Source organism: Panthera tigris, chromosome E3 (genome assembly GCF_018350195.1).
Source record: "Panthera tigris isolate Pti1 chromosome E3, P.tigris_Pti1_mat1.1, whole genome shotgun sequence".
NCBI lineage: Eukaryota > Metazoa > Chordata > Mammalia > Carnivora > Felidae > Panthera > Panthera tigris.
Window position 1 is genome coordinate 767,512 of NC_056675.1, and position 15,032 is coordinate 782,543.

Sequence of the window (15,032 nt, forward strand, 5' to 3'; positions counted from 1 at the left end):
TCTGTCTCTCTGCCCCTCCCCTACTCGCTCTCTGTCTCTCTGTTTCTCTCTCAAATATAAATAAAATAAAATAAAATAAAACATAAAAAAAAATTAAAAAAAAAAGAAACGCGCCCCAAATTAGCTTTGTTCTTCCTTGTCCTCTTTGAATAAATTCATTTTCTGTGGCTTGTAGTTTTATACCCAGGAGTGCGTGAAGTTCTGTGAATTTGAACTTCGGGTGAGCAAAGAAGAGTCCTTCCCTGAAACCGTAGTGGCGCCACGCGGCCACTTTATTTTCCCACGAGATCATAGGCGTTCCCACGTACGGCGGGAACAGCTTCGTGGTGGTGCTTTGGCCTCGACGGCCGCAGGGGCTTATGTGCAGGAGATGAGCAAAGTGTGTTCTGTGCTGTTACTTCCGCTCCAGGGACGGTTCGGCTGGAACACGGGGCGGGGGCAGTCGTTGGGGGAGGCCCTCGCGGGAGGCAGTGGCCCTTCGCCCGGTGGAGGTGGGCCCCGTTCTGAGTCCCGGCTGCGCCCGCTCCAACAGGGAGGTCCTCGGAGGCGGCCCTGAAGGCGCTCGGCTGCCTCTCAGAACTGCCAGGGCTGCGTGGCTTTTCCAGGCGGGCCTGCGGGCTTCCTCCTGGCCCGGCACTCCCGGCTCTACTCTTGGCCCGGGTCCCTGAGGGGAGCGTGGCTGCAGATCCCCGGCCAGCTTCTGTCCGTGACTCCTGCCCCGTGATTCCCGCTCACCTCCAGCATGGAGAGGCCAGGGAGCCATGGCCTTGTTCCCGAGCTTTCGGCCACTCCTCTGTTTAATGCAAGCGCCCACATGCTGGGCCGGACTCGAGGTCCTCCTCGGGAGGACAGGGCAGGGCCAGTGGCCAGGAGGGTGACCCGTCATTTGTGTCTCGCCATGTTCCCGGCTGTGCCCCGCATGTAAGGGCACGCAGTACTTTTCAGATGATTGTTTTGAGGTAATGAAGGATGGTCCCAGGACTGAGAGTTATTCCCATTTTAGCGTCTTACCCTGTGGCTCGAGTTTCTGGTTTTGTCTACTGTAGGTCATCGACACTGTTGGCTCTAACCTAGCAGAATAGGTCGAAGGGGAGGGGGCGGGGCCGAACGGACACGAGGATTCCGTTCCTGGCCCTTCCGGGTTGTGGAGCCAGTGTCACGGGGCGCTCTCCGCCCCTGGTGCTCTGGCCTGCGCCGCAGCCCCCTGCAGCGTGGCCATGCGTGTCTTCTAGACCGGCGCACCAGGCATTAGCTTAGGAAGTTCGCTGGGAAGGGACGGGGCTAGCACCCGGACCCGGGTATCGTGCCTCCAGGGCGCTGTCCCCGAGATGCCACGCCACTTCCTGTGGGCTCACCATCGGGGGGAAAGCCCGGCACTTGACTGAACTCTGTGTCACCATCAAAGATGCTGTGTGTGTGGCTACATTGAGGCTGCATTTTGAAGCCCGCTGTCACCCACCAAGTGGAACACAACGTCGTTCTTCAAGTGGAAGTGCGTTCCACAGCCATCGCCTGGTGCAGCGATGGTGCTTACATACTAGTGGGGGTGGCCCCTCCCTCGTAGCATAGTGGAGGTCACGTGTGTCTATTACCCCCAGCCACCTGTCCTCATCCTGACGCTGTAGGTAGGGGCCAGCGGCCCGAGCTCCGCTCGGATGGAGGAGCCAGTGCGGGTCTGGTAGTCGCGGCGGGGAGTCCCTCGCGCTTTCTCGTTGAGTTGGTCTTGAATGTTTTTGTGGAGAAAACACATTTTTATTTGCTTCGGGCTTCTGTGTTTATCACCTGCCTTGTTCTTTTAAATTAGAACAGCGATCATATGACCAACACTAATTTACTACTCTTACAAACGTCTACTTCTCATTATTTGGGCAAAGTGTCTATCGAAGAACATTTGGAAACCACAGAGATGCACAAGGAGAATTACAGTCTCCTGGACCCTTCCACCCAGAGCTAACCCCGCTACACGGTGGGGCCAGCAGGCTTCTCCCTTGATCGCCCGGTCCAGACCACGCTGCGTGAATTAACCCCACACTCGTTTTGTGTCAGTATTTTTGTTTTTAATTATGTTCTTGTTGTAAAACTTTGGAATGGTACGGCTAAAATAAGTTCCTTTCCCTTTTCCTTGTTCCTCCTCCACCCCCTCTGGTCTCCCTTCTAGAAGGAGCTGGTGCTGAGAGGAATAGATCATGGGGGATTCTTTTGCTTTTAAAAATGAGGTAAAATGCACATAACATCAAAAATTAACCAGTAACTATTTTACAGTTGACGATTAAATGGCATTTTTTAGTACATTCACAATGTTGTGCAGCTCCCACCTAAATTTTGCTTTTTTGTACCTATGGAATTACGTGCTCTGTTTTGTCTTAAATGCACGCGTATGGCTGTGCATCTTTCTTCATTTTATGTGCCAAGTTAGAGCGACTTGATTTCTGACAGCTCTGTGATACTAGGTGCACGTGCCAAATCCTAGTTCATCAGTTTCGTATCCAGACGGACATTCAGGTTTTTCTGTTTGTATCCCTTTAAAAGCAGCGTTCATCGGGTGTGTCTCCTTCTGCGTACCTATGTGTGTACGTGGGCAGATCCTTCCGTGCGGTGGAAAAACCAGAACGGGTGCGTTCGAGGCCGCAGAGCCACGTGGGTTCTGAGGACTGGACCTTTTGAGGTTCGGGTGAAGTACACCCTTGATGTGGTTCACATCAAAAAGGCTTTACATTTAAAAGGCTCGGACGTCTTTCCTTTGGGACATCCAGCCGTCCTCTCCAGAGCAGGGTACTGATGGGGTGCGTGCAGAGGGCCAGACTGGAGTCCTCTTAGGAAGCTGGGAGCTTGGGAGGAGCCTAGCGCCCGCAGGGCCTTCCTGGGCCTCAGGCTGACCTGAGTCCTTCCTGTGTTCCCAGGGAAGCACCCAGGGGATCTGGAAACAGACTCTTCTGTAGTCTCTGTCTTGCCTAAGGCAACGCATAAAGCCCCCAACAAAAGGTAGAAGTTAAAGATAGGTCACTGTTCTGAAAAATTGTCACTTGTCGTGGTGGCTTACAGGAGGATTTTGCTTATTGGACCAGCCTTAGGCTCTAGAGAAAGAAGGACTTAAATGCCTGCTTCCTTTGGGTGAGTGCAGCAGAGCCACCAGGCGGGGTGTGGCTGTCACCAAGCGAGCAGATGCAGTGTAGACACAGCTGTGGCGGGCCAGCTGCAGGCGCCGTCCCTGAGCTGGGCAGCTGAGACACGAGGGCTGGACCCTAAGTCAGGAGAAGCCTCTGTCCTGAAGATGCCGCAGTTAGCAATTAAGTAGTTAAAACCCGTTTCCACTTGCACTTCCTACATTGATGTCACTCTGGGAAGAAAATGGTTTTGTGCAGTTTCGGGTTAAAATTTTTTTTTTAACGTGTACTCATTTTTGAGAGAGACAGAATGCGAGTGGGTTAGGGGCAGAGAGGGAGGGAGACACAGAATCGGAAGCAGGCTCCAGGCTCTGAGCTGTCAGCACAGAGCCCGACGCGGGGCTCGAACTCACGAGCTGTGAGATCATGACCTGAGCCGAAGTCGGATGCTCAACCGACTGAGCCACCCAGGCGCCCCCATGTGCAGTTTCAGTTTAAATAGATTCTCCAGGGGCACCTGGGTGGCTCAGTCGGTTAAGCGGCCGACTTCGGCTCAGGTCATGATCTCACGGTCCATGAGTTCGAGCCCCGCGTCGGGCTCTGTGCTGACCGCTCAGAGCCTGGAGCCTGTTTCAGATTCTGTGTCTCCTTGTCTCTCTGCCCCTCCCCTGTTCATGCTCTGTCTCTCTCTGTCTCAAAAATAAATAAATGTTAAAAAAAAATTTTTTTTTTAAATAAATAAATAAAAATAAATAAATAGATTCTCCAGTTGACTTCCCAGAGACTGACCCGCACTGTTTTCCCAGGACGGCAGCATGCGGGTCCCCGCCCCGTGTACTCTCGCCAGGGCTCCGTTTTTCCTTTTAAACTTCTGCCAACTTGGTGGGTAAAAAATGGAGTTTCAGTGTTTTTGATTATCAGGGAACCAGACCACGTATTACCTCTCAATAAGTTTTTTCTCTTTGTACGGAGCTTTGTAGCCAGTTTTCACTGGACCGTAGAACAGGAGAGTGAGCAGAGTGGGGACCGACCACGGTCCACGGGTTCCACGGTGCTTTTGGCACCGGACTCTAGGCCACAAATGGCCTCCATAAAAAAAAAAAAAAAAAAAAAACAACCTCATCTTATTTCTTTAAAATCACACCCACCCAGACTTCAGCAGTCCCAGCTGGTCTCCTGCCGCACGCTGGCACGAGGGCCCCTGACCGGGCGGTACGGGGACCAGTCTCAGAAGCGCTTCTGGGCAGGCCCTGGCCTTGCCACCGGGTCTCCGTGTGAGGGGAGCTGTCAGGAATGCAGAGTTCCGGCAACTGGAACTTGTAGACCATTGCCCTGCACATTTTAGGTTAATAGGACGGACACAGCAGAGATCACGTCGTATCTTCTGAAGCTCCAGGCCCTGATAAAAAGCAGAGAGGACCGCTGAGAACTGCTGGCTTAGTTGTTCCAGAATCTAACTGCTCCTCCCAGGCGCTCTTGCCGGTGGTTTCTGGCGCAGGCGTCTTTGCAGCTGCTGGTCGTATCTGATGGTCCTTTTGTAGGCAGGTGACAGAGTGAACTGGGCGGGCCAGAGGCCAGTTAAGGGAGGGGCTGTCGAGCAGTATCTAGATTTGGGGTGTACGTCAGCAGAATTAGGGTGCAGTTACCTCAGACTGGCTGTTTTGTGCAGGCTCGCCTGGGCCGGAGATCTGGCATCGGGCTCGCCGTTACGGGTTTGCCGTGTCGCTCTGCCTCTGTCAGGAGGTGACATGTGCCACGCGAGGCGGTGACATTTGTCGTCAGGGCTTTTCCCGAGTCCTCTCTGATGTACCTTTGAAGAGTTGGTTCTGCTCTTCCCGAGATGAATAATTTGGCTCTCTGACTTTTCAGGGGAGTAGATGTCGGCCCTGTGGGAAGAAATAACTCTGTTCACGGTTTTTCAATAGGCGGTGCCTCTTTCCACACGGATAGGATTTTGTGGCTGGCCACGGACGCTTCGTCATCCCTGTCGTCATTCTTAGCCCACCTTTTCCGAGTGGTTTTAATGAAGCTCAATTATGAATCAGGAAATTACAAATTGAAAAGTTACGAATCAAAAGATCGTGAATCAAAAAGCTATAAGTCAAAAAGCCATGAACCAAAAGGTATTTAAATAATTTTTTTCCTCCTTTTTCCACCTAATCGTGCTTTCGAGGTGGAGAAAACACCGCTTTTCCTGCGTGGCGCTTTATCCACGTTGCTCCTCTCACGCCCTTTCCGCGGACTTTCTCGTGGTGCTTTGTCCGGGTCTTCCTGGAGGGGGCTGAGGGAACTGTCTAACATGTGCTGCTTTGGTTCTGTTTTCTGAAAGCGGACCAGCGCGTCAATGTTTTTCGAGACGCCTTTTAAAAAGCTAACGTACTGCCCTTTCGATTCGTATTCCCTCTTTAAGGCAGAAGTAGCTTATTGGAACGGCACTTACAATGTAGCCGTCTCCGGCCGCGTGTAAGCGGGCCCGTCCGTCTCTGTTGCCCCGGCTGTGGGTGCCCTGCTCGGCCAGGAGGGGCCCGCGAGTGTCTCCCGGGCGGCGCCCCGTCGCCCCGCCTCCCCTGCGCGGCTGCGCCGTGGGCCGAGGCCCGCGTGCTTTGCCTCGCGTGCCCTCCGGCCTGAGCCCCGCCTCCGCGAGCGTCTCTGAGCCTTTTCTGCGTGTATTGCAGCTCTTTCCGGTCACTGTGGGACGGTGGATGTAGGAGGGCTTCTCAGAGAGGACGGCCGCCTCGGTGTAAACGGGGAGTCCCCGTGTAAGTATGGCCGCGCCGCGCGTGGGACGCTGGGCACCGGCGGGGGCTGCCGCGGGCTACCCTCGCGGGGTAGCGCCGGCCGCCCCGGATTGCGTTGGCCGCGACGTGTCCGCGTGTGTATTTTCCTGCATAATTGCGTTTCCTAATGTTCTCAAACTGCCATTGTTGCGCACGGTCGGGACTGACCAGGTCTGCGTGGGAGTCTGTCAGATTAACTGCTTGTCACCACCACCCACAGGCGATGACTGCGAGGGGAAGAAGCTCCTCGAAACGCACGCAGACATCCGCTTGCGGTCCTCGAGGCCAGAGAGGGTGGCGGGGGCCCTGTGGCCCGTCTTTTCTTACGCAGGTTGTCTCTCACACCTTCTGTTTTGTTCTTACCGTGTTCTTCGCAAACGCCGTGGCTCCTTGTTTGTTTGTGTTGTAAAAACGGACAGGAAGAGTACTGGCTTTAGCTTGAAATACAGAGAACGTCTCTGTCGGAAAGCTCCTTTGGGACGTGTCGAGTGCAGGCCAAACGTCTGAGAAGTAACCTGCTTGAGGTGACACGACGGGTTAGAAAGGCCGGTCGTCCTCCCCTGGTGGAGCTCGGCAGGAGCCGTGGCCCTGTGCGTCGCTCCCGTGACCGCCGTGTCCTGAGCCTTGGCAGCAGGGAGGTGTACGTGCACAATTACGTGTTTTCCAACTTACGCCCGTAGGTTTCTTGCTGAAGGGGCACCTTTTTTCGACAGTTTTTTTTTTAAGCTAAACTTCAAAAGTAATGGCCTCTTAACTGTTAATAGAACATAAAATGATAGATTAAAAACTCCTGTTCAACGATGTTTCTTTCCCTCTCAGGCATGTCGGAATTAACAGCGTCAGGAGTCCACACGCAAATGCGTATATAACTTTCAGCAGTTTTTCTGCCTTATGTGATGCGTGATGTTTGATAACCAAAGTCTGTCGTTTTAGTCTGTTATCCAGCGGCACTGCCGTTTGTCATTCCAAAATACTTTTTCACTAGAAAGCGCTAACTCGTAGAGTGATCAAGTGGAGACCAAGTCTGTGGCTTTGGAGTCACCGTGGTCTCACCTAGAGCACGTTAAACTGCCGGTGTGCACAGATTTTATCTGTTAGCTCCAGCGGTGGGCGTGGGGGTAGCTGCCCACCACCCTCAGGGCTTTCTGTAGGGGAGTCTGCCTTTCCTGCGTGGGGAGGAAGCGAATGCGGCGGCGTTTCATAACTGAATTTCAGAATCTCGCTCGGACTTAAATGGTTGATCGTCTCGTCTCCTTGAGCAGAGACTCTTGACGTAACTGATCTGAGAGTCTTGGTAAAATGCATCCTAGTGGGAATTTCTTGTACTGTAACTATGGAGAGCTGGTTTTCCGGTGTGAGTTTTGAGTGTGCCCCTCTTGCACGCATCTTGTCTATCACAGGTCACCTCTTGGTACAGATGCTGCAGAGGATTGGAGCTTCCGGATGGTTTGTGTCGAAGACACTGTTGTCGCTCCTTTGGTTGGCCGTGGTTGCTCCAGGTGGTTATTCTGGCTCTCTGTGTTAGCGCTCTCTCCAGGGCTTTGGGCAGCTAGCGCCTGCAAGAGATGACTTATCTAACCAGATGAAAGTTTCGTTTCAGGGCTACGTGCTTTGATCCTTGACATAACATGTTTCGTTCTTGGTTGCGTAGAAGTGCTAACACGCTGTGTTCTCGGGTGTGTGAGGGTGTGTGAGCGTCTTTGTTTCTCCTCTGCGCTGCTTGAGTTAACTGTAATTGAGAATGCATGAATTTGGGGTTTCCCCTTTTATCATTGTTTTGTGGCTCAGCATTCCATATTGCTTTGTGCTTATGACGTCCCTGTGTTTGACTGTATGGATATTCCTGCTGTGACGATCGGCATCTTAATGTGCACCATCCCTGATTTCATCTAAGCATACTTACGTGATATTTGTTTGCACGTTTCCTTGTGCTCTCCTTTGGCCTTCACGAAAACTGTCTGTTTAGGAATTTGATTTCCCAAAGACCATTTCTTTAGAATGTTTGGTGTTTTCTCTTTTAGGGAAGGCAGCCTCTGGAATATTCTGGTGGCTAGGGATTGGATGGTACCAGTTTGTTACTTTGATTTCTTGGCTGAATGTGTTTCTTCTTACAAGGTAAGAAAACCAGTATCATGTCAACTCAATGTTTTTTGTTTGTTTTTGGACATTTATTTATTTACTTTATTTATTTACAGAAACAGCAAAGGGGGAAGGGCAGAGAGAGAGGGAGAGAGAATCCCAAGTAGGCTCTAGGCTGTCAGCAGAGAGCCAGATGCAGGGCTCAGACTCACGAACCATGAGATCATGGTCTGAGCTAAAGTCAAGAGTCAGACGCTTAACCAACTGAGCACCCCGGGCGCCCCTCAACTGGGTGTTTTAAAGAACTGACTTTGTGGGATGCCTGGGTGGCTCAGTCAGTGAAGTGTCCGACTTCGGCTCAGGTCATGATCTCGTGGTTTGTGAGTTTGAGCCCCGCGTCAGGCTCTGTGCTGACAGCTCAGAGCCTGGAACCTGCTTTAGATTCTGTGTCTCCCTCTCTCTCTGTCCCTCCCCCATTTGCACTGTGTCTCTCTCAAAAATAAACGTTAAAAAAATTTTTATAATAAAATACTGACCTTGTGCTAATTGCAGGACATAATTTGATTTGTTGGGTTTTTTGTTTGGGTTTTATTTGTTGTTTTTTTTTTTTTTTTTTTAATTTATTTTTTTTTACTGTTTATTTATTTTTGACAGAGAGCATGAGTTGGGGAGGGGCAGAGAGCGAGAGGGAGACACAGAATCCGGAGTAGGTTCCAGGCTCTGAGCTGTCAGCACAGAGCCCGATGCGGGGCTCGAACTCACAGACCGCAAGATCATGACTTGAGCCTAAGTCGGACAGTCAACCGACTGCGCCACCCAGGCGCCCCTCTTTTGTTTATTTTTTTAATGTTTATTCATGACCTGAGCCTAAGTCAGACGCTTAACTGACTGAGGCCCCCAGGCACCCCTGATTTGATGTTTTATAATGATTTATGTTCTATTTACATTTTTATAGTTCAGTATATTAATGTCTTGCCTATTTTATATCACTTTATTTTTATTTCTTAATTTTTGAGAGAGAGACGGCACACGCACGTGTGCACATGCCTTTGAGGGGGAAAGGGGCGGAGGGAGAGGATCCTAAGTAGGATCCTGATGCAGGGCTTGGTCTCCCAACTGTGAGATGATAATCTGAGCTGGAATCCAGAGTTGGATGCTTAACCCACTGAGCCGTCCGGGCACCCCTGTGTCACCTAATAGTTTACAAAGTGCTTTCATGTTTTTATTTAATCTTTCAGACCACTTCTGTGAGAAAGGAAAGGCACTGTCATTCTTAGAGTACAGGGGTGACCCAGATCGGGAGGGGGATGGTCAGGACCGGGAGCCAGACCGGGCAGTTCCCCCGGCTCCCAGTGACCTTAGTGTGGCTAGTGACCAAAGCTCTTTAGTGCCCTGCGTGGCACCTTGCATGTCAAGAGTTAGTGAACATAGTCGATGGTTAATATGGGCCAGGAGACATCAGTTTATGGACAGGCTCCCCTGTAGGCGCCGAGGGGGCGCCTGGCTGGCTCAGTCGGGGAGTCTGCGACGCTGGAGCTCTGGGTTATGTGTCCGAGCCCCACGTCAGGTGTGGAGCCTACTTTGCAAACAGACGGACAGCTGTAACTGCATTTCTCATACTGTCGACTTTCATTTTGAAGTAAGAGTGGGGTTATTTGGTATAAAATTACGCAGAGAGGTAAAATGGAATGGCGATCCTGCCCTTTCTTTTTCCCAAGGTAATATTTTTCTTTTTATTCCTAGGTGCCTTCGAAACATTTGCAAGTTTTTAATCTTGTTCATTCCATTATTACTTTTACTAGGTAAGTAGAATTCGACCTACTCACCTCAGATGATTAACGGATACACGTAAAGGTGAAAGGAGGGAAAGAGGTGCGGACCGCAGGGCACGTGGTGCAGAGCGTTGTCTGTACATACACGTGCAGCTGGTCCCTCTCCTCTTCTAGGTGCGGGTCTGTCCCTGTGGGGCCAGGGACACTTCCTGTCAGGCCTTCCTGTGTTCAACTGGACACGTGCGCATGGAACCCAGAGGGCGGACGTCCCTGAGGGCACCTTCACACCTGAAGCCCCTCATCTGAGCCCGCCGCCAGAGGTAGCCACCCAGGAAGCCCCCTTCCCCGGCCTTCCCCATCCGTAGTCCTCACAGTAGGTTTTCGTACTGCTGGGAACAGGTGCCCTGCCCTGTGTTAGAAAGTATGTTTAAACACCAGATAGGCAAGGCTTAAGACTTGCTCCTTAAGTGTTCGGAGATAGTTTGGGTGATGCCTATTTAAATTTTCTCATTCCGTTAATTTTAATTAAAAAAAAAAAAAACAAACGTGTACTACTTTGGAAAATACAGAGCGTATGAAGAAGAAAATACAACCCCCCCATGTCTGCCACGTGGGGAAAATCCCTGACGACGGCCATCGTCACGTTGTGTATCCGTAGCGTTTAGGGGACCTTTCACTGCAGTGTTTGGTTTGTGCTTTTGACTTAAAACTGCACTTCAGATTATTTGACGCCAGACGTAGTTCCCCATTTGTGTCTCGGTTGGAACTTGCTGTCCCTGTTGTAGGGCGGCGGCGAGGCTTTCTCCCGGCGTCCGGTGAGCGAGGTGGAAAGGCAGGTGGCCTCGTTGTCTGGACAGTGTCACGGCCACGACGAGAAGCTCCGAGAGCTGGCAGCTGTGCTTCGGAGACTGCAGGCGCGGGTGGACCAGATGGACGGAGACGGCGGCGGGACCCTGTCCCCGGTTAGAAGAGCGGTGGGGCGGCCTTCAGGGGCCACACGTGCTGGCGGACTGTCGGGCTCTGAGGTCGTGCCCAGCAGTTCCCCAGGGTCTGTTCTCTTCGTGGGGATGAAGAGTGGGAGAGGCACGGAGGGGACAGGTGGCCGTGCCAATCGGTCTTTGGGAGCCGTGTGCTGTCCCGTGACTGGGAGCTCCGGCGTGCCCGGGTACCCCGCTCTGCAGGTGGCTCCTGGCCTGCGTTTTAATCTGAAAATGGCCTGTCACAATTCAGTGACGTTTCATCTCAGTAGGGATTTGCTTTGCACTTCCTGTCAACACTGATTTGAAAAGTTCAAGTCTGATGTAAAATGTCTCGAGGTCATCAAGCGGTTAAGAGTAGCTGCTTCTCTGTCCGGAACCCTGAAGAGAGTCTTGTTTATTTGGTATATTCTCAAGGAGAGACCTGTCAGTCCACTCTCCCCACGGCTGATGTTTATTTTCTTAGGTTCCAACATGCGTGTTTATTCAGTGTTTAGATACTTTGGATTGAAATCTTTCAAATACGGGTTGCCCGTTGCCCTAACAACCTGCTGTTCCCTCACGTCTCTGGTCTCGACCAAGAGCCCCCTCCCCACTCAGCACCAGAGTCAAGGCGTGAGCCCATCTCCCCTCCCTCACTGGTGCTGCTGGCCTCCAGCCTGGGCACCCCCAAGGCCCTGCGCAGAACCTGGTCCTGCCGTGTCCCTGGGCAAGCCTGCCTCTTGTCTCTAAGTGCCAGCACCCCCACACTTGGCCTCGGGGGAGCACTGCCCACCCCATGGCCCCGCCCACCACCTTCCCCACCCACCTTTCAAGTCACTGTCTTCTCACACCTGATGGGGACCAAAAGGAATGTTAGTGGAGTGAATGACCCTTTTCTCAACTCTGGTTTGGCCTGAGGAACATCACTAGTTTTCATTGTGATGTGTTGATAGCATGGGAGGACGCTCAGGTGACAGGGCACAGTTTGCACCTTCTCTGCACGGCCCCCGCTTGCCCCCAGCGTGCCCCCCACCTTGCCCACCGCTTGTCCCCCCGCTTGTTCCCGGCTTACCCCCGCTTGCCACCAGTGTGCCCCCCAGCTTGTCCCCAACTTGCCCCCAGCTTATCTCCTGCTTGCCCCCCAGCTTGCCCCCAGCTTGTCCCCCAGCTTGTCCCCACTTGCCCCCAGCGTGCTCCCCAACTTGTCCCCTGCTTGTACCCGCTTGCCCCCTGCCAGTCCCCAACTTGCCCCCCAGCTTATCCCCCGCTTGCCCCAGCTTGTCCCCCGTTTGCCCACAGCGTGCCCCCCGCTTGTCCCCTGCTTGTCCCCTGCTTGCCCCCAGCTTATCCCCTGCTTGTCCCCGCTTGCCCCCTGCCAGTCCCCAACTTGCCCCCCAGCTTATCCCCCGCTTGCCCCAGCTTGTCCCCCGTTTGCCCACAGCGTGCCCCCCGCTTGTCCCCTGCTTGTCCCCAACTTGCCCCCAGCTTATCCCCTGCTTGTCCCCGCTTGCCCCCTGCCAGTCCCCAACTTGCCCCCCAGCTTATCCCCCGCTTGCCCCAGCTTGTCCCCCATTTGCCCACAGCGTGCCCCCCGCTTGTCCCCCGCTTGTCCCCCGCTTGCCCCCAGCTTGTCCCTTGCTTGACCCCCAGCTTGTCCCTGCTTGTCCCTCACCTTGCCCCCCATTTGTCCCCCGCTTGCCCCCAGCATGCCCCCCAGCTTGCCCCCGCTTGCCCACAGCGCGCCCCCCAGCTTGTCCCCAGCTTGCCCCCAGCTTGTCCCCCAGCGTGTCTCCCACTTGCCCCCCACTTGTCCCCAGCCTTGTCCCCCGCTTGTCCCCAGCTTGTCCCCCAGCTTGCCCCCCAGCTTGCCATGCTTGGAGTGTTTGTACCTGCTCAAGGACCATTGGCGTCCTTCGTTGATTCCTCAGTCGTTGCTTATTTTTTGTTTTCTTGACCATAAAGTTGGGATGACTTCAGTCACGTCCCGCCGGCACAGTTATGACTGGTCTGTTCTTGTTGGCCAGGTGAGAACTTTGTAGACGGAAAGGGTGAGTGGGAACTTGGCCCGTTTTTTGCAGACAGGACGGGAATAGTGGGCAGGGTTGAAGCGCGTCCGTCTCGAGGGAGATGCCGGTTTGAAAAATAAAATAGCTGCACTGGATCCGTGATGCACCACCTACGGCAGTCCAGCTGTCCCCGCGGGCGGAACGCTTGTGGGTGAGCAGAGTCAGATCGGGTAGCACGTGGTCCTGGCTGGGGCAGCCTGAAATCCTGTCCCCACCGCGGGGGCGAGAGGACCGTGAAGTCCTTAAGAAAACGGTGGCGAGCTCCTTTGCCTATGGTTTCGTTCCTTCTCTTGTGGAGAAAAGAAATGGTAGCTAAAAGCAACAAAGCCGCAAACAAACCCAAGAATCCGTTTTAGTGTACTACAAATGACCAAATTTTATGCCTCCTGGGCTCATCTTATTAAGCTTAGGTTATGAGTCAGCGTACGTGCAGATTTGCCCGGTTTGTCTCACGCCGTTTCCAGTATTTACCTGTGTGCAGTGTGAAATGCAGTCTTCTGGGGCTCACCTGTGCTGGAAAACTCTCCTCATCTGACGCGACTGTCTCCCGCGTCTCGTGTTGTGAGCGCGGAGGAGAGCTCACCTGCGCCGCGCTTTGCCCCTTTCCTCCCGGCTGCGCTCTGCAGCCAGGTCACGTGTGGCGCCCGGCCGTGTGGCGCACACCGGGAGCGGCTCACACGGCAGGGGCTGTCCGTGCAGCGTCCCCTGAGAGTCGCCAGGCGCCCACACGTTCGCTCGCATCTGGAGAAGTGGGACTGTGTCGAGCTCCGGGGTTCGGGGGGGGGGGGGGGTGAGGGCCCTGAGGGACCCTAGGGTGCCAGGCCGTGACCGGGCGCCCTCGAGTGTTTGGGGCTCTGCACGGAAACGACTGCCAGGTCTCGGCTGCTTGTTGGCGCCCCTGTACCATGCGCTCACTGCTGTTCCTTTCCGACCCTTTCCAAGACTGACTCCGTGACCTTCCGCCGGGAGCACGAATCGCGAATCTCAAACCTAGAGGACGTTCTTGGAAAGCTGACACAAAAATCCGAGGTTTGCATTCTCGACCTTTCACTCGCGGCCCCAGCAGTGAGAGGACATCGGGGTCGGCCCCGGCTGTCCCGCTCCTCAGCCTTTAAAGGGCCTCTTTAGGGGGCTTGCTGTTGTCCTTTGTAAAACTGAAGAATCTTTCTCACTGTTGCCTCCCACCCCTGGTAGCTCCCTTTCGTCGCGTTAGCGTGTCCGCCTCACGGACTCCGAGGTATCTGAGGGGGCCCTGAGCTCAGGTGGCAGCGGGGGGACCGAGCCGTGGCCGGCTCTCCAGCTTCCAGGGCCCCTCTTTCTTCTCCATGTCCCACAGCCTCCGCCAGAGCGACTGTGTCTGACAGACCAGATTAATTTTCTGGCGGAAGAGCTGTTATTATCAGGTATGGGTGAAGGCAGAGGAGGGAGGCCAGGATGTCTGCACTGATCTGAGCCAGCGAGACCATGGGGCGCTCAGATTCAGGGTCAGCGGGCACCTTCGGACCCAGCGTGGGCCGTGGCGCGGCCCTGGGGGTCTTGGGGCAGCTGCCGTGTTCCTGCCCAGGGGAGCCAGGCGAGCTCAGGTCACCCGCTGACCAGGGTCTCTGTGGCACTGAGGAGAGGTGGGCAGCCGGAGAAGGAAGCGAGAGGGCAGGGCCGGCCTTCGCTTCGCTCTGTGCCGGGAGGACGCCCGCCTCCGTTCGGTTACAGTTTGAAGAGGCGCAGTTCTCGACTCGCTGTGGTCTCGTTAGCACCTGCGTCTCTGAACGGACCCTGTTCACCATCACATCTTTGTGTGTGTATTTGTCATTTCCTTATCCTGCCACGTTCAGAAAAGACTTGCCAGAGGTGGTGGCAGTGTTCCACTCCTTGTCCTGGGTGCTGGTTATGGGAGCTGCTTGTTTGGAAAATCCATCAGGCTGTCCCATGTGACGGGCACCGCTCTCTGAATACACATTGTGTGTGTGTGAATAGTTTTCTTTGAAAAAATAAACATCCCTCCCCTGCCAGCTAGCAGGCAGGTCTGGGCTTTGAATTAAAGGGAAAACTCACAGATAAATATGTGTAGTTTCATATGGAAACACGTGGTTAATTGAGTGTCTGATCTATGAAATGCTAGTATGTAACTCTTGTATTTAAACAGATTTCTTTCTCTCACTTTTAGGCCATCCAGAAGGAATTAGAACAGACCAAGCTGAGAACAGCTAGGTAGGATAATTTTGAATAAATTAAAATTTTGTCTTCTGTGTTTCCTTGTTGTGTGGGACAGAGCGGT

The 15,032-nt window shown here is 53.6% G+C and overlaps 1 protein-coding gene across 14 annotated transcripts in view; it reads left to right on the plus strand.

Moving 5' to 3' along the window:
* Positions 1-15,032, plus strand: part of SUN1 (Sad1 and UNC84 domain containing 1) — a 54,831-nt gene that overhangs the window by 26,450 nt on the left and 13,349 nt on the right. For 7 of the 14 annotated variants that reach the window (XM_042970964.1, XM_042970968.1, XM_042970969.1 and 4 more), the window contains 10 exons: positions 5,030-5,227; positions 5,780-5,863; positions 6,102-6,212; positions 7,282-7,380; positions 7,903-7,996; positions 9,704-9,762; positions 9,907-10,052; positions 10,518-10,694; positions 13,700-13,786; positions 14,922-14,965. In XM_042970964.1, coding sequence (XP_042826898.1) covers positions 5,030-5,227; positions 5,780-5,863; positions 6,102-6,212; positions 7,282-7,380; positions 7,903-7,996; positions 9,704-9,762; positions 9,907-10,052; positions 10,518-10,694; positions 13,700-13,786; positions 14,922-14,965 — 1,099 coding nt within the window. The remainder of the gene's footprint in view (positions 1-5,029; positions 5,228-5,779; positions 5,864-6,101; positions 6,213-7,281; positions 7,381-7,902; positions 7,997-9,703; positions 9,763-9,906; positions 10,053-10,517; positions 10,695-13,699; positions 13,787-14,921; positions 14,966-15,032) is intronic. The other 7 variants (XM_042970975.1, XM_042970976.1, XM_042970972.1 and 4 more) reach the window with 6 other exon arrangements.